The sequence below is a fragment of the Chiloscyllium plagiosum genome, chromosome 15, assembly GCF_004010195.1.
Source record: "Chiloscyllium plagiosum isolate BGI_BamShark_2017 chromosome 15, ASM401019v2, whole genome shotgun sequence".
NCBI lineage: Eukaryota > Metazoa > Chordata > Chondrichthyes > Orectolobiformes > Hemiscylliidae > Chiloscyllium > Chiloscyllium plagiosum.
In genome coordinates, this window is record NC_057724.1 from 68610761 (window position 1) to 68630700 (window position 19940).

The window sequence follows — 19940 nt, forward strand, 5'->3', positions numbered from 1 at the left end:
CTGGTCTCCAACCTCCAGGCTGAATACTTCCAATCTACTACCAGCCTGTCTTCTATGGACCAGCCAATTCTGCATCCAGACAGTCAACTTCCCCTGTATCCTATGCCTCCTTACTTTCTGAATGAGTCTATCATGGGTAACCTTATCAAATGCCTTGCTAAAATCCATGTACACTACCTCCACTACGCTACCTTCATCAATGTGTTCAGTTACATCCTCAAAGAAGTCAATAAGGCTCGTGGGGCATGACCTGCCCCTCACAAAACCATGTTGACCATCTCTAATCAAGCTATGGTTTTCCAAGTAATCATAAATCCTGACTCTCAAACCTCTTCAGCAATGCTCTCCTAGTGGGTGGCACGGTGGCACAGTGGTTAGCACTGCTGCCTCACAGCGCCAGAGACCCGTTTCCACACTGTAAGTAATCTAATCTAATCTAATCTCTTCAGTAATTTGCCTACCACAGATGTAAGACTGACTGGTCTGTAATTCCCAGGATTATTCCTATACCCTTTCTTGAACAAGGAAACAACATTTGCCATTCTCCAATCACTTGGCACTACTCCAGTGGATAGTAAGAAGATAAATATCATTGCCAAAGGCGCAACAATCTCTTCCCTCGCTTCCTGTAGTAACCTTGGGTATATCCCGCCTGGCCCAGGGGACTTATCTATCTTTATGTTTTCAAAATTTTCAGCACATTCTCCTTCTCAACATCAACCTGTTCAAACACATCAACTTGTTTCAAGCTTTGTTCCCAAATGTGAAGATCCCTCTCAGTAGTGAGCACTGAAGCAAAGTATCATTAAGGACCTCCCCGACCTCCTCCAACTCCAGGCACATGTTCCCTCCACTATCCCTGATCGGCCCGACCCTCACTCTGGCAATCCTCTTGCTCCTCACATAAGTGCAGAATGCCATAGGGTTTCCTTACTCCGACCCGCTAAAGCTTTTTCATGCCCCCTTCTAGCTCTTCCAAGTCCATTCTTCAGTTCCTTCCTGGCTGCCTTGTAATTCTCTAAAGCCCTGTCTGATCCTTGCCTCCTCAGCCTTAAGTAAGCTTCCTCCTTCCTCTTGACTCGGTATTCCACATCCCTTGTCACCCAACGTTCTTTCAACCTATCATCCCTTCCTTGCCTCAGTGGGATGAACCTGTCCAGCACTATCAGCAAGTGCTCTTAAAACAACGGCCACATTTCTGTCATGCATTTCCCAGAGAACATTTGTTCCCAATTTAGGAGCACTATTTCCTGCATAATAGCATTGTAATACCCCCTCCCCAATTAAATACTTTCTCATACTGTGTGCTCCTATACCTCTCCACGACTATAGTATAAGGTCAGGGAGTTGAGATCACTGTCACCAAAATGCTCTCCCTCCGAGAGATGTGACACCTGCCCTGGGTTCGTTGCCAAGCAGCAATTCCCCTCTCCTCTAGTTGGCCTACCTAGATATTGAGTCAGGATCCTTTCCTGGACACATCTGATAAAAACAGCTTCAATCAAACTATTTGAACTCAGGTGGTTCCATCCTGAAGATGTGTAGCTCAGGTGCATTGACTATGCTAAATTGCCCATAATGTTCAGGGATGTGTAGGTTAGGTGCATTCGTCAGAGGTAAATGCTGAGTAATCGGGTAGGGGAATGAGTCTAGCTGGGATACTCTTTGGAGGATCAGTGTGGACTTGTTGGGCCAAAATGGACTGTTTCCAAACCGCAGGGATTCTAGAAATCTATGACTATTAGCGAAGTTAAAGTCGCCCATGACAACAACCCTGTTACTTCTGCATCTTTCAAAAATCTGCCTCCCAATCTGTTGCTCTTTGTGTATCTGCTGCTATTGAAGGATCTGTAGAAAATTCCCAATAAAGTGACAGCTCCTTTCCTGTTTCAGACTTCCACCCATACTGACTTTGTAGACAAACCCTCCTCGACAACCTCCCTTTCTGCAGCTTGATACTATCCCTGATTGCCAATGCCACTCCCCCATCTTTTACCTCCACTCCATTCCTTTTGAAACATCTAAACCCTGGAACATCCAAAACCATTCCTGCTCCTGTGATATCCAAGTCTTCATAATGAGCACAACATCAGAGTTCCAAGTACTGATCCATGCTCTAAGTTCATCACTCTTATTTCTGATATTTCTTGTGTTAAAACAGACATTTCAACCCAACACACTGATTACAGACAGAAATACACACTTTGGGATCTCAGTATGAACTTCTAGTCCTAGTGCAGAGCCAACATGATAGAGAGAACAAGGTGACTAAGCAAAGTGAACTTCAATAATTTTCCCATACACAGGGAGAGGAAGTTAGAATGCCCATAAACTACTTTCATGCATCATCCGGTTAAAGAGCAGGTCTGGGACAGACCTCCGGTCTGAGTGACTTTCTATTCTGCATTCAAAGGAATTGCGTATTGGAATTAATACAAACAACTTTGTAAATCATTGGCAAGTATTTGACTTCCCAGCTCATGATTATTTGGGTCTGAAAATAGTTTGTTTTCGACTTTACAAATAATACACTTGAAGGTAAGTAGGTCAACAAACGTCAAAAAGTGTTTGCATCAAAACAAAGTCAAATTCCCTAAGGCCCAACAAAAACTTCCATTCACCACACAAGATGCAAATATTCAATGGGTTGTTCACTTATTCAAAGATCAAGTACAACTTACCACATTCTGTCTTGTAGTGTCTTCTAGAGTCTGAATCACGTATAGCCTGTTCCTACGCCGCATACTCTCAACTTCCATTGACTGAATGTCACCATATTTCTGCAAAAATAGAAAATAAATTCAGCTTCCAATAATTGATTGATGATTTACTGACTAAAAGCTTGGGATGTCTCTAACATATGACTCATTAGGCACTTTTTACAGCCACACTGACTATTTTTCTTTTTGATGGGAGGGGATGATGTCAGAGAAATCAGATGGATCTAGCGTAGAAAGATTCTAGATTCAGGGATTGCATAACATTGTTAATATTTTTGTATATTAACATCAGAAAGCATCAGTCTTATTCACCAACCTCATAAGATTCTGCAATAAGTTCAGTTATGTCCACTTTAGTTTGAGGTTCCTCATTGTCACTGCCTACAGGGGGGTGATGAGCCATTGGTGGTAAAGGGCTGTCTTTGTTAGTGACATTATCAAAAAACCTGCAAGGAAATTCAATACTGCTATTGAGAAAGGCATTAAAAATGACAGCCAACCACTGAAGGACAAGCAGAACTTTCGAAGTAAACATACTAATTAGATCTTACAACAAAGTATATGGATTAGTTCTACAACTATGCTTTCAAAATACATTTAAACATACAAGGTTAGAATTTTATTAATCATACAAGTTTAGCGCTGTGGCCATGGAAGAGAGAACTAATTTTGGGTTCAACTTCAAGAAGATCTAATTTGACTTTTGGGCAACTGAGTCAGTGTTCACTTGATGCCCATATAGAAACACAGAAGATAAGAATAGACTATTCGACCTCTTGAGCCTGCTCTGTCATTCATTCTGATCATGATCGATCATAGAGCTCAATACCCTAATCCTTAGATATCCCTTGATTCCTTTAGCCGCAAAAGATATATCCACCTCCTCCTTGAAATGTTTTGGCTTCAACCAGTTTGGTAGAGAATTCCACAGACTCACCATTCTCTGGGTGATGAAATTTCTCACCCCAGTCCTAAAAGCCTTTATCCTTAAACTGTGTCCCCTGGTGCCGGACTCTCCCACCATCAGGAACATCTTTCCATCACTTCCTGTCTCGTCCTGTTCGAATTCGAAAGGTTTCTATGTGATCCCTGTTCATTCTTCTGAACTGTAGCAAATACAATCTTAACTGACTCAACCTCTCATGAGTCCTGCCATCCCAGGGATTAATTTCGAGAACTTTTGCTGCACTCCCTTAATAGCAAGAACTCCTTCTTCACATTACCAAAACTGCAGGCCACACTTCAAGTTTGGCCTTACCAATACCCTGTACAACTGCAACAAGACCTGCATGATGACAGTAAACCAGCTCCCATGACTCCTTTTAAACCTAGCAATTTGACTTCAATTTGTCAGATTGAGACCTCAAGAGTAGGGCAAACGCTACCAGCAAGTTACCTTGTAAAGTTGGGGTGGATGCCCAGAACAGTTGAAGCCGAAACTGGAAAAAACATTGATTTATATATATGCAGACAGATATCTATTTGTAGCTCTCAAAACCGCAATATGTAAGAATATATATCCTTGTCACACTAAGTACACAGTCCTTCAAGTACAGGCAGTTTAGGACAACCAGTAGTAGGAGGATGTAATTATAAGTTCCCTCAAGAGGTAAAATAAATGTAGAGATCAAGGTTGAATTTAGTGGAGGGGACAGTGGACCTATCCAATGGCTGCAGAGCTTCTAACAACCATGTTGTAGTCTTTTCAAGTTCCCTGACCCAATTCAATGCAACTTATCTGATTGGCAATAGGGTCTAAACCTTTTACATCTCCCAGTTAAGAAAGAGATTAGAAGAACTGAGGCTTGAGAGTCTTTGGACATCTCTTCCTCTGACAGTAATGAAGGCAATGTGACTGAACACTTTAGGGTAGAGGTAGATAGATTCTTTGAGGAGAAAGTGAGGTCTGTAGATGCTGGAGATCAGAGCTGGAAATGTGTTGCTGGAAAAGCGCAGCAGGTCAGGCAGCATCCTGCTGCCTGACCTGCTGCGCTTTTCCAGCAACACATTTTGAGCGTAGAGAGATTCTTGACCAGCAAGGGAGTCCTATTATTCCTGCTGCTAGTTTGAATGCTCTGGGCTTAATCTGAAAGGGAAGGACAATCGAGAGGACAACTAGGATTTCCACCTTGCATCTTTCTGTCCCATTATACACTTCCTTTCCCATCTCTGGACAGCATCATATTCCAATGGACAGAATATGGAATTTTAAAAATATAAAAGAATAAATATATTTCAAAATGGGGAACAACTTACATTTGTGGACAATTCCAACTGCCCTCCTTCCCATGCTTCAATAACCTTTCACCTAAAGATTAGGCTACATCCTGATTCCTTGAGCAAGTGTACATCTCTGACTGCAGATGTTTAAATGCTACCAACTGAGAAATTCTAAAAAAAAAAATTAAAAATCAAGAGTCATACTTGTTTAAGATGGTCACTGCTTCAGCATCATCTTTGCAGAGCAGCAGTTTGTCCATGTTATAATCTAGGACTGCCAGGCCCAGCTGCAGGATTGCCTTAATACCATCATAGAAAAAGCAATCCACGACGTTTACCGCACTTTCAATGGGCAATACAGAAATGAAGATGGTGAGAAACCAGGACAAGGAGACAGATGAAAAGAAAGTCATGTCTGTCATGTGTTCAGTCAACTGAGGAAGGTAGCTCCGAATAAATTCTTCAAAAACTGCTTGATCCACTAGAGCACCTGTTAAAATGAGAATACATAAGTAAATATGCCTTTTCTGAACTTCACATTCTCTTTCTGCAGTTTAATTGCAAACTGGCTCAAAATACCTGGATACTCATTCAAACATTTTGAAATGCAAATTAGGTCAAATCAATAAGTGACAGACAGCTCATTCACTTGGTGAGACAAAGAGGCATAAACCATGAAATGAAGGGAAAATAGCTTATGAAAAAGGGGTTTTAGGATTTTCTTTGTCAATCAGAACCATGGCAAATCAATTTGCATACATCATGCAAACACTGGAGCAAGCATTTTACCTCTGCAATGATGACTGCAGCAAAGCTACAGAACTAAAAAGTGACAACATACAGAGAAAAAAAAAATCAATATCTATTAAGAAAAGCTTTGGAAAAAAAGTAGTAGAACCAGAGCAGGTTAAAAAAGGTTAAAATAAAAGCAATATTCATTGTATAATGAAAATCTGAAATAAAAAAGAAAAACGCTGGAAACATTCAGCAGGTTCAGCAATAATCATGGAGAGAAAGAGTTCACATTTCAAGTCAAGAAAGACCCTTCTCCAGTTTAGTGCAATTAATTTGCTGCAATTCCATTTTCCAGACTTGAATAGAATTAAAACTGGACTAGTAAGATGAAAGTCATTAATTGGAAAAGTACTAACAGCTTAGGATACATCTAGAGTTGAGTGGGATGTACTCTATCACAGAGGTCACGAAAGTGAAGATAATGGCAAAAATACAAGAGTTAATCTTCTAAGAAAGCAGGTATGAATTATAGTGTCAGAGATGTACAGCACGGAAACAGACCCTTCAGTCCAACACGTCCATGCTGACCAGACATTCCAACCCAATTTACTCCCACCTGCCAGCAACCAGTCCATATCCCTCCAAACCCTTCCTATTCATATACCCATCCAGATGCCTCTTAAATGTTGCAATTGTACCAGCCTCCACCACTTCCTCTGGTAGCTCATTCCATACACGTACCACCCTCTGCATGAAATAGTTGCCCCTTAGGTCTCCTTTATATCTTTCCCCCCCTCACCCTGAACATATGCCCTCTAGTTCTGGACTCCCCCACCCCAGGGAAAAGACTTTGTCTATTTTACCTATCCATGCACCTCTTGATTTTATAAACCTCTATGAGGCATCCCTCAGCCTCCAATGCTCCAGGGTTAATGGGGTTTAAGCCACAGAATAGATTTACAGCACAGAGGATCTATTTCAATCTTAAATACGGTGAATTCATAACATTTCAAGAAGGCTCATCTTCACTTTTTGAAACAACATTTTTATAACAATGCAACTAATGTTCAAAAAAATCTCCTCCCCACTTGGTCCTGTGACATGGTGGAAGGAAGTGAACGTACTGTAGTAAACGTTGTCGACAACATACAAATAGGCGAAAAGTTACATTTCAAGAGGGATGCAGTTTGCAGAGAAAAAAAAAATCCAAAGAACAGCAGATGCTGGAAATCAGGATCAAAAACAAAATCAGGAATTGTGAGAAAAACTCAGCAGGGGATATTGTGAAATTTGAAAGGGTTCAGAAGAGATTTACAGGGATTAAGCCAGGTTTGGAAGGTTTGAGCTATAGGGAGAGGCTGAATAGGCTGGGGCTGTTTTGCCTGGAGCGTCGGAGGTTGAGAGGTGACCTGATAGAGGTTCGCAAAATCATGAGGGACAAGGATAGGGTGAATAATCAAGGTCTTTTCCCCAGTGGTGGGGGAGTCCAGAACTAGAGGGTATAGGTTTAGGGTGAGAGGGGAAAGATATAAAAGAGACCTAACGGACAACGTTTTCACACAGAGCATGGTGCGTGTGAGGAATGAGCGGCCAGAGGCTGGTACAACTACAACATTACAGAGGTATCTGGATGGGTATATGAATAGGAAGGTTGAGGGGGATATGGGCCAAATGCTGGCAAATGGAACTGGATTAGGTTAACTGGTCGGCATAGACAGGTTGGGTTTGTTTCTGTGCTGTACGTCTTCATGACTCTATGACTGTTTGTTTTAGTTTACAGAAATATTGATGGTTGAATATGTTGGCAAAAAGTTGAAAAATGAACTACAATATGGAAAAATGTGAAGTTGATCATTTTGTAAGGGAGAACAAAAGAACAGATTATTATTTAAATGGAGAGAAAAAGCAGAAAGCTGCAATACAAAGCAAACTGAGGTATTCGTACATGAAACAAAAAGCTGGAACACAGATGCAGCAGGTAATCAGGAAGACTAATGGAATGTTGGCCCTTACACTCCAACTCCCTCAAAATAAGAGTAGGGAACTAAGTCTTGCTACAATTGTACAAACTGCTGGTGAGACCATATCAGGAGAATTAAGATAAGTTTTGGTGCTATTATTTAAGCAAAGATATTATTTCATTGGCGGCGGTTCTGAGAAGGTTTAATAAGACGATGGAGGGATTGTTTTATGAACAAAGGTTAAACAGATTAGAACTCTACTCATTGGATTTTAGAAGAATGTCAGGTGATCTAATTGTAACATGTCAGATTCTTAAAGGGCTTGACAGGGTAAATGCTGAGAGGATGTTTCCTCTCAAAAGGTTGTCTAGGACCAAAAGGCATAGCCTCAAAGATCAAGCACCAATTTCAAAGTGAGAGGAGGCGGAATTTCTTCTGAGGGTTGAGTGCCTTTGGAATTCCTAGCCACAGAGAGCTGTGGAGATAGAATCGTTGTTTATGTTTAATGAGATAGATTCTTCAACAGTAGGGGAATCAAGGATTATGGGGTCAATGCAGAAAAGTGGACATGACGAATGTTGGATCAGCCATGATCTGAATGAATGGCAGAAGAGGCTTGAAAAGCTGAATGGCTTACTCCTGTTCCCCTTTCTTATGGACTTGCGATCTAATAATGATTAAGGAATGCAAAAACCAATGCTTACAGTGAGAAGTTGAGAGATAATGAGGCAGAGTTCAAAGATTTTGAATTCAACCAATTACTATGTTCACCTCAACAGGGTTTCCCGAATATTACGTTTCTCCCACCCCCGAACAATCTGCCCGACATATGTTGTATCATCATTTTGAAGTTGCATAAACACAGCTCGAGTCATCTGACATGATATATGAAGTGTTATGTAAAATGAGCATATGTAAAAAATACAATTGATAGAAAGCCAATACTGAATGTGGCAGTTTCCCTATTTCAGCTGTGCATTTGAATAACAAACCCACTACATTTCCCTCTGCTGAATCAATAACCTTTAAGAGATGAAAGATTTTAATAATATCATTACATGAATTTTTGGGCAAGTTTTCAAAATAAAACAAACTCTGCGTTACTAAAATTATTGGTAAAGTAAAATTTAATCTGAAGCTAAGTCACAAATCAACAATTAAATTAGCTACTGTTAGGATTCTGAATCTGACTGAACTGCAAACATGTACTTTGAGATACACAAAAACTAATTTTTCATGCATTTATCATTGAAACATATTGTGTTCAAACCAAAATTATTGAGAAAGCATTCAGTAATGGATATAAAATTTCACATAAAAGTAAAATCTTCTACAAAATATCATGGGAATATTTTATTGTAGATTTTTTTTGAATTTCAATTCAAGCTGAGCTAGTTATTGGTAAGAATTTCAGACAAGGACAATGAAATAATTGGACAAAGTATTGTAAGCAAACTCTAATTCACAGTATTAACCCTTCAAAATTATTGGTGCTGTATTTCCATAAAAGCAAAGATATTTAGAATTTGCATACCTGACAATCATTACAGGAGGTCAGTGTCACAACATTGGCACATTATCCAAACACACAACTGAATTGGGGAGAACTACGACATTTAACTTGAGGAAACGGCTACTAAACTTCCAAAATATCAACAGAGTGTATGGCAGGCAGATTGTTTGGGGTGATGGAAGTATGATTTAGGAAAACGAACAGGAATTCAGATGGAAGCCAACTGTCAAGTCAATTATCAAGCATTTATTATTATGAAATAGGCCTCTAAGATGTAACGCATTGAAACCCATACGGAGCTAATAATAATACATTAGCCATTTCGGAGAAGGCATGTATTCCAAAGAGTACCTGATGCCAAACTTCACTGTCTTGTGACCACAATACTGACCTGAGCATCTTCAGGATCTGGGCTGACAGGAAACAGTGTGCCCTCAGTGAACAGAAGCAGAGTTATTCTTGGGAGGGAGAAAATGAGTAGTTATCTCTAGGGACAGATCAGATGCAATATGCCCTTGCGCTGGACAGAATTTGACACAGATGCACAGAAAGTAGATCCATGCTGATCTAAAGGAACCAAGACACTTTAATAGGCAATGTGCCGACAAAAGGACATTAAATTAAAAGTTTAATTCTGAACTAAATGGGTAGCAGTGAATTAGTACTCATCAATACAAACAAGTTTCCAGTACCAGCTATTAGAGTTCTCAATCTTTGGTAGGTTTTAACATGCTGACCTATATAAGGCAGCATTTCAGTATTTTTTAAATGCAAATGAGCTAGTGCATGAATCACTGATGAAAGACATACTATGTGAACATGCTCATCTGTAATACAGCTGCTATGAAAAATTCTAATTTGTACCCACACTCTGGGGTGCCAATGTCAAAAGGATTTTGCTGAGTTTTATTTGCTCTCTATTTGGTTGCTGCCTCAGGGGGACAGAATTGGATTTTAGTATTATACAACATTAAGCAAGGTTACTTATTATTTTAAATGCTTTCAGTGAGAAGGATAATATAGTATGCTACCATGACACCAGTTCAAAAACTTGAACTTTACACAAAATTCCACAATAGACCAGCATATTGAATAAAATGGCAGACCATCTTTCAACGTAATCCTTGCAGCAAGGATGGGAGCCTTTCAGCAAGCTTTCGGCAATATTTGGTCGAACATGAGCAGCAAAATCACTAGGAAAATGGACCTAGCAGATTAAAAAGTTTGAGTTTTACACACAGACTAGATGTAACAACAACTTGCATTCATAAGTGTAGTAAAGTCGTGGGTTGTGGTAGATGTAGATCTTATGGAGTGCTTTCAAAGAGAGAGCAATGGAGAGGTTTTAGGCACACAGCAGCTGAATGCATGGACACCCATGGGTGGAGTGATGAAAACTGCAAAGTATAAAAGGCTTGAATTGGAAGAGTCCAAAGACATTATAGATTGCAGAGCTGGAGAAGGATACATGGATAAACAAGTGAAACCATGGAAGGATTTAAGCACGAAGATGAGAAATTTTATAATTGAGATCTTGCTAAACAGAGTTCTGAAGCAGGTAAACTGACAAAGGGGAAATGGGCAATTGGAACTTGATTTGAGAGTTATGAGAAGGACAGCAGATTTGTGCATGAGTTCATGTTGGCAGAATTTGGACGATGGAAGGCTGGTCAGGAGCACACAAACAGTTTAATTTAGAGACAACAAATGAGCTGAGGCAATGGTGAAAGATGACACAAAGAACAGACCCTCTGAGGCAATGGTGAAAGATGACACAAAGAACACTTCCATGTACCAACATGACATACATAATTTCCGCAGGAGCTGCTGACTGGGCTGCAATCCTACATAATGTGGAAGGTGAAAAATGACAAAGTTAAAAAATCTCCAGTATGGCTCTGACAATTAATCCTCTAACTTAGTCCAAACTTCTCAAGGATGCTTTCAGACTGTGGAGAAATATTCACGTGTACATAAACCCAGTGGTTTTCAATACATATGTCTTTGAATTGTGACCTGGCTGTACTGATGTGACCATGTCCGAAATGCAGAAACACAAGTTTTTAATCACCTGTAGCAAAATAGGTCTTTAAACGAGGTGTTCAGTCAATGAAAATTCACTCCCCAAAACAAAACCTGTTTCATAATGATGTGATTAACTAACGTTAACACTGGACAAGTCACATCCTGGAGTTAATCCTGCATGATTGATTCTAACTTCATTTAGTATTGAAGCTGCATTAGCGCATATGCGCTGTGCGTTGCTTAAATACACACATGCACATTTAAACAGGTTCAGGGCATGGCCTGAGGGAGTGAGCATGGCACAGGAACCAGGGTAGGGAACAAGATGAGAGCAGGAAGGAAGGGGCAGAAAAAGAAGTAGACCAGGAAAAGCAAAGTGGGGCAGAGTGGGAGAGGTAAGGGGAACAAAAAGTGTGTGTGTGTGTGTGTGTGTGTGTGTGTGTGTGTGGTGTGTGGGGAGCAGTTTAGTTAAAGACAGCAGGAAAATGAGAGCTCGAAGGTCGGGGGGTAGTGAGAGTGGAATGCTAGATGGGAGGGAGGAAATGAGAGCAGGAAGGGGGTAAATAAGATAGGGAAGGAAGGGGTGACAACAAGACTGGGGTGGGGGGGGGATATCATGAGAGTAGGGAGGGGGCAAAAAGAACAGAGGTAGCAGGGTTTGGGGAGGGGAGCAACAAGTGGGGCCTCTTGAGTCTCACATCTTCACATTCTGCCTCTAAACAGTTTTAAAACAGTGCTTCCTTTCTGTATACATGCAGTACAGCCTTTGAAAGTGACAACAAACATAAACCATATGCGATGACCAATTGAACCTAGAATTGTGTACATGCGCATTTGCCTGCGGGTGTAGCTGCCAACAGACACTGTCTGTCTTTTTTTCTAAAAATACAGGAAGGTCAATTACAAAACAGATTCATGTAGGAGTCAGTCACTGTACTTCTGAAACGATTAAATAATGAAACAGAAACTACATTACAGTGGACAAAAATGTTACAATGCCCATCACCAGAGGAAATCTAACCTTCTCCCCATGGCATTCAATAGCACCACCATCACTGAATCTCACACTGTCAATATTTATTACCACTGACCAGTTTAAATACTCTTGCAGCAAGAGCAGGTCAGAGGTTAGGAATTCTGTGGTGAGTTAACTCACTTCATGACTCCCCAAATTCTGTCCACTATTTCCAAGGTAGAAATTAGGAATTTGATCAAATAATTTTCACTTGCTTGAATGAGGGAAGCTACAAAACCAGTCGAAAAGCTCATCACCATTCAGGACAAAGCAGCCCATTTAATTTGTACCCCATCCAACATCTGGAACATCCACCCCCTTCACTACACTGGCATTGGTATTGTGAGTGCCATCCACAAGATGCTGCAATTCTCCAAGGACTCTCTGAAAGCACTTTCCAAACACATTTCCTTTACCAGGACCAAGGCAGCAAATGTAGAGAAACACTACCACTTCTAAGTTCCTTGCAAACTCCATACAATCTTGACTTGAAACTATCACGGTTACTTCACCGTTGTTGGGTCAAAATCTTGGGGCTCACCCTCTAACAGTACTGTGGGTGTTCCTGCTGTGGGCTACAGCATTCCAAGAAAGCAGTTCGCCTTCACCTCCTCCCGAGTAACTGAGAATGGACAATAAATACTGTCATAGCTAGGAATAGCCACATTCCTTTGAATGAATTAAAGGAAGCACATTATCATTTTTAACACAGCAACACATCAACAAACAGAATTTTCTGATACAGAAAGGTGCTGAGGCCAGAACATTGAACGTTTTCTTGAAGAATTAGATATTGTTCTTAGGGCGAAGGGAACCACAGCATATGGGGAGAAAGTGGGATGATCAGCCATGATCAGATTGAATGGCGGAGCAGGCTTGAAGGGCCGAACAGCCCCCTCCTGTCCCATTTTCTCTAATTAATAGCTATATAAATACCAAAACTCCCAGATATACAAAAACCTTCACACCAATTTCGCTATTCTGCTTGAGAGTTGGAACCGGTTTCAATCTGGTAAATTCGTGCACACTCACTAGATGCTTTTGTTCAGCTATCCTCTCTCCAAGAAACCGAAAACAAATTGCAAACCAAATGCACTATTACTCTGACTTCAGAGAAAACACACAAGTTCCTTAAACTCAGGTTTCAGCAGTTTTGCAGGATTTCTAACTAGACAGTATGCAATCTTCCTGCCTCCACTCTGTGCCACAACACATCCTAATCAAATTGTTTCTGTATTGTTCAGTCTGTAACTCGGCAACAGTAGAGATTCTGGATTAGTGGTGCTGGAAGAGCACAGCAGTTCAGGCAGCATCCGAGGAGCAGTAAAATCGACATTTCAGGCAAAAGCCCTTCATCAGGTATTCCTGCCCATGCTGTTGGCAGTGACTGTGAATGAGAGACAGGACTTGATGCTGTTCACTGCCCTACCCCCTTACAATCCCACTGATTACTTCTCACAATCGTTCAGAATAAGACAAGTGGAGCAGAGACGCAAGATATTAGAGTAACTATAAGGAATACAGCTATTTCATTGTTTAATTTGAGGGGTTAGTGGACAAGTTAAAAATGGGAAGTAGAAAGGAATAGGAGGCAGTACTCATTGCCAACAAAATGTCCAGCAAAAGTTGAAAATGTCTAACAGTTCCAAAAATATCAAAGAAAATACAAGAGACAACTGGTTGTACAAATCTTTTAAAAAGTTCATGAAATTAAATGACATGACAAATAAACTTTATCGTACATTGTGAAATTAGCAGAACACTCACACAGAGCATTAATATTTTAAAATTCATGCTCAATAAGGTTATAAACAACAGTCCTGCATTCTTATGTCAGAGCTTCATTGGACAAATTGCAATTTGAAAGCAGGGCAACAATACTGCAGTGCTGAATCCCTGATGTGGAGGTGCCAGTGTTGGACTGGGGTGTACAAAGTTAAAAATCTCACAACACCAGGTTATAGTCCAACAGGTTTAATTGGAAGCATTGGCTTTCAGAGCACTGCTCCTTCATCAGGTGATTGTCAAACACCTGAAGGAGCAGTGCTCCGAATGCTAGTGCTTCCAATTAAACCTGTTGGACTATAACCTGCTGCTGTGCAATTTTTAACTTTGTGAATCACTGATTTTCCTATTCAGCGTCACAGAATCCCAACATAAAATCCTGTATACACCATCAGCATTAAAATCTTACCAATTATTCGGCGATTGAAGTAATCTGGCAACATTCTTTCACACACAGCAACAAGCAACCAAAAGGCCTCTTCTTCTTTAGCATAAAGTAGTAAAACAGATGTCAAAATGTTCATCGCCTAGGCAAGTGAAGTGTAAGAAAAAAGCTGCCATTACCATCACAACCTACAATAACTTGTTATTAACAATATAACCTGCTCTTCCAGAAAAATCAAGTAGTGCATTTTACACAAGTCATTCAAGCATTACATCAAACCAGACTAATTATTGTGCCGATTGAACAGGACAGAGTCAGACTGAGCAATGATGAGGGTATGGCAAGTTCATAGGTCTATATAGTTCTGGAAGTTGACACTACTCAAAACAAAAGTCATTGTTTTATTGCTACTCCAATCCCAACTTAAATACTCACTCCCTCTACCATCAATTCACACTCTCAGTATGACCATCTACCAGATGTACAGGGGAAGCTCAATTATCAGAACTTCAGATTATTTGAACAAGATTGCAAGGTCCGATGCTTGGCTGAACTGTGTTATCCGGCATTCAATTATGCGAACATTCGATTATCCAAACAAAATACTTCTTCCTTCCCCCCCAACCCACCCACCCCCATGCTCCCCATGTCGTTCAGATAATCAAGTTTCCTCAATATTATCGAAACTTCCTAAATCTTCCTTTGAAAGCATTTTCCAAACCCGTAACCCATATATAATTGAAGGTCAAAGACAAAAGATGTATGGGAACCCCACCACCTGCAAAGGCCCAACTCAGCAACCTGGCTTGGGAACATATCGTCACTTCACTGTTGCTGGGAGAAAACTTAAACTAGAACTCCCTTCCTAATAACATTGTGGAAGAACAAAAACACGTGGATTGTGGTGCCACAACTACCTGATGAAGCAGCACGCCGAAGGCTAGTGTTTCCAAATAAACCTGTTGGACTTTAACCTGGTGTTGCATGATTTTGAACTTAATATAATTTATGTATGGTTTCCAGTGTTGTACTATAGCATACATTTATTTTGTATGAAAACTGAAGTAAATGAAGTGAAGGACTTGTAGTATGTGAAAGCTTTCTACTTTTCTACATAAGTCTGCATAATATTTATAACAAAGAATCAGGTTCTTGTTAAGACTGATGTCTTCAAGTTTAATAACAATGCTATCTACTTATAGGCTACAATATCACCGACCTACACACAGTCTGGGTTGTGTGCTTACTACTGCCTTTGCAATACACAACATAGCTGCACAACTGAAGACACTGCACTGCACAGAGAAAGTGAGTGATGACAAGGCAGGTACCTTTCTATTCAATCATTATATATTTTTGCCTTTCAAATGTCTTGAAAGTTGCAGTTTCTGGTCAGAAATCTACATCACAGTACATCAAAAACTTACTCATTTTAAATCCAGCAGATACTGAACACATGAAAGCCTGCTATCCTAAACTGCTGAAAATATCTGAAGTTTCAATTTGCTTGATATGGAACATATGAGTCCCCGCGAGACCCATTCCTGCTTTGGCACAGCAGGGAGAGCCAGGATTAGGAACTACTTTCATGTGTAATTGAAACTCCGCAATTCATTAATGAACAGTGCCAGTAAGAGTGTCCTACTTATGGGACTCTGACTTGCAGAATTACTTCAGTGAGTGGAATCTCATCCAGGTCTAACTACCTCTCAAAATAGCATTACTGAAGCCAGGATAAAATGATCAATTATCAACAATACAGTATTGCAGGAAAGCCTAGCTCAGGCATCAGATTAATGAAGCTGCAACAAAAGGCTAATTTGGCTGAAATTTCCAGGCATGACACCTTTACCCCTTCAAAGAATCCCACTTGCTGAAAATAAGAATGGACACAGTAAAATAGGAGCCTTTACCACTTTAAATATATACATTCAGTCTAAGGCAAAATTCGCAAGCTACCTCACGAAATGGTATTTTATGCAGGAAAAACTGTTCGAAGAATTTAAAAAACTAAAATTTCCTCCCCCTCAATTACTCGTTGCTGCTCCCAAAATCTGCAGTCAACAGGTTGAGCCTCAAACTAAATACTAGCAAGAGGAAGTTCAAAGCTTTCTTTGCATATGGTTGACTTGATACTACAAAAGAAGCCTGCCTGAAAATATTAAAATTTAAAATGATTAGCATTCATGAGCCGTGTAGCAGTAACGTAGCTACTCCAAACCTGACAGTAGCCTATTTTAGGATTTCTGGAAGCATAGGCTGTGAGAACTCTCCTCAGTGCAGAGATGCCTGTATCACTTTGAAATGCTGGGTGCTCAGGCAACGAGCGATGCAGATCACGTTCTATTTCATCAGTTGCCAAGGAACATGTGCCCATCGACCTTTCCACTAACTCGGTATAATAGCCGGGATGAGAAGCCATATCATTATTTGCACCTGTGAGTTGACAAACATACATGTTATGTTGCCGTGGGCCAGAATGAGCCACGTAGCATTAGATACTACATTCATAATACATGAATTGCAGTACTATGTTTTCCTACTGTTTTGTTGAACTGAAACAGAATGCTCTTTAATAAAGAAAAATTGTGTCAGTTGAAATAATTCTAGAAAAACATAATAGTCTGATATAATAGTCTATCCAAAAGGAAGTAAATTCACTAACACTTTGGAATTTTTAGTTTGAATGATAAAGTATTACAACATTTCCGTCATGATTTCTAGATTTTTCATAATTGGTCACTAAAGAACACTTTAGCCAATTGTCCCAAATGCACTGCAGATAACAGGTCATCACTAAAAATATTTAACACAAAATTTGTGCGAAGTTTGCCCTCCGATATTTACATGAAGGTGGTGGGCAGCGTATGAACATACAAATTAGGAGCAGGAGTCAGGTATTTAGCATCTGGAGCCAACTCTGCCATTCAATAAAAGCATGGCTGATCTGCTGGTTTCGAAGGCTACCGCCATTGTTGGGAATGGGGAGTATTATTTCATTGCTTAACAAGAATCTACCCACTTCACCTTCAAAATATTCCATGACCCAGTATTCATCACATTCTAAAGTAGAGAGTTGAAAACCTTGCAGCCCTCAGGGAAACTCTTCTCACCTTTATAGGATTCTGGATAGTCTAAGATGGAGGACGTGAAAAATTTCTGGCTATAAGAGCTGCTCCTTTTTTGAGGCATTTTAGGAGCTGGAGGAGATTCCCTCGAATTCCAGGAGCAGCAATTACTGTTTTACATGGTGTTGCATTGTTTTGGAACTTTTGGGAAAAAAAAAAGTCAAAACAACAGCAGTTTTAAAAGAGAGAAGAATAGACAAAGGAAGCACATGGTGAGGTTAGTGGAGAGAGAGCAAGCAAGAGAGAGCGAGTGAGGAACTGACACCAGAGTAAACCTGCACAGCACTGCCTTTGCTATTTGAATTCATGTATCGCTGGACATCGGAGTGTGTCTGGGAAAATTAACAAACAGTGAAACTCACAACTGATCTTGGAGGAACTGTTTGGGTGAAGTCCACAGCAGAGAATCAGAGAAGTTAATCAGTTTAAGTGGCCCACAAAAAGTCTGCAGTAGTGAGTAGAGCGAGTTCTTTCTTGATTATATGTTTTTTGAGATGTGTCTCTTGATTAAACTTAAAATATAAGCCGTAACTATTAATCTAACCTGGGGCAGTGTTTTGTAGAAGAATAAGATGGTGTTATTTTCTGGGTCTAGATTGTGAAGGAGCAAAAATGGCCTTTAGTAGAGTATGTGCTTCTTGTCAGATGTGGGAGTTTAAAGAGAGTTCAAGGGTTACTGCGGAGTATATCTGCAATAAATGCTGTTGCTCGCGAATCTTATCAGATCGAATGGATCGGTTGGAGAGACAGTTAGAAGCAAGGAGGAATTCGCAACAGCAATAGTATGTGATTGATGGCAGTTATAGGAAGGGGGAAAGTCTCAGATACAGTCATGTAGATGGGTTAACTCCAGGAAAGGTAGGAGAGGTAGGAACCCAGTGCAGTTATGTTCTGTAGCTATCCCCATTTAAAAACAAGTATGCTCTTTTGCAAAATATAGGCGACGATGGATTCTCAGGGGAACGTAGCACAAACAGCCAAGTTTCTGGTATTGAGACTGGCTCTAATGCAACAAGAGGTACATCTGGTTCCAAGATATCAATTGTGTTAGGGGACGCTCTAGTCCGAGGTATAGACAGATGCTTCTGTGGCCAGCAGCGAAAAATCAGAATGGTGTGTTGCGTCCCTGGTGCCAGGATCAAGGATGTCTCAGAGAGGGTGCAGAATGTTTTCAAGGGGGAAGAGGGGCCAGCAAGAGGTCAATATCCACATTGGAACCAACGATATAGGAAGGGAAAAGGTTGAGATTCCGAAGGGTGATTACAGAGAGTTAGGCAGGAATTTAAAAAGGAGGTCCTCTAAAGTAATAATTTCTGGAATACACCCGGTGCTACGAGCTAGTGAGGGCAGGAATAGGAGAATAGAGCAGATGAATGCATGGCTGAGGAGCTGGTGTATGGGAGAAAGATTCACATTTTTGGATCATTGGAATCTCTTTTGGGGTAGAAGTGACCTGTACAAGGAGGACGGATTGCACCTAAATTGGAAGGGGACTAATATACTGGCATGGAGATTTGCTAGAGCTCATCGGGAGGATTTAAACTAGTAAGGTGGTGGGGGTGGGACCCAGGGAGATAGTGAGGAAAGAGATGAATCTGAGACTGGTACAGTTGAGAACAGGAGAGAGTCAAACAAACACAGTCAGGGCAGGCAAGGACAAGGTAGGACAAATAAATTAAACTGAATTTATTTCAATGCAAGGAGCCTGACGGGGAAGGCAGATGAACGCAGGGTATGTTTAGGAACATGGGACTGGAATATCATAGCAATTACAGAAACATGGCTCAGGGATGGGCAGGACTGGCAGCTTAATGTTCCAGGATACAAATGGTACAGGAAGGATAGAAAGGGAGGCAAGAGTGGAGGGGGAGTGGCATTTTTGATAAGGGACAGCATTACAGCTGTGCTGAGGGAGGATATTCCTGGAAATCCATCCAGGGAAGTTATTTGAGTGGAACTGAGAAATAAGAAAGGGATGATCACCTTATTGGGATTGCATTATAGACCTCTTAATAGTCAGAGGGAAATTGAGAAACAAACTTGTAAGGAGATCTCAGCTATCTGTAAGAATAATAGGGTGGTTATGGTAGGGGATTTTAACTTTCCAAACACAGACTGGGACTGTCATAGTGTTAAGGGTTTAGATGGAGAGGAATTTGTTAAGTGTGTACAAGAAAAGATTCTGATTCAGTATGTGGATGTATCTACAAGAGAAGGTGCAAAACTTGACCTATTCTTGGGAAATAAGGCAGGGCCTTATGAGGTGTCAGTGGGAGAGCAGCGACCATAATTCCACTAGATTTAAAATAGTGATGGAAAAGGATAGACCACATCTAAAAGTTGAAGTTCTAAATTGGAGAAAGGCTAATTTTGACAGTATTAGGCAAGAACTTTCAAAAGCTGATATTCACAGATAAAGGGATGACTGGAAAATGGGAAGCCTTCGGGAATCA

General features: G+C 40.5%; 1 protein-coding gene across 4 annotated transcripts in view; it reads right to left on the reverse strand.

Moving 5' to 3' along the window:
- The window catches only part of tbc1d8b (TBC1 domain family member 8B), an 85307-nt gene that overhangs the window by 20263 nt on the left and 45104 nt on the right, over window positions 1-19940 (reverse strand). For all 4 annotated transcript variants that reach the window (XM_043705139.1, XM_043705138.1, XM_043705140.1 and 1 more), the window contains exons 10-14: window positions 16581-16795; window positions 14384-14501; window positions 5145-5430; window positions 3037-3166; window positions 2682-2780 (exon numbers count right to left, since the gene is read on the reverse strand). In XM_043705139.1, the coding sequence (XP_043561074.1) occupies window positions 2682-2780; window positions 3037-3166; window positions 5145-5430; window positions 14384-14501; window positions 16581-16795 (848 nt within the window). The remainder of the gene's footprint in view (window positions 1-2681; window positions 2781-3036; window positions 3167-5144; window positions 5431-14383; window positions 14502-16580; window positions 16796-19940) is intronic.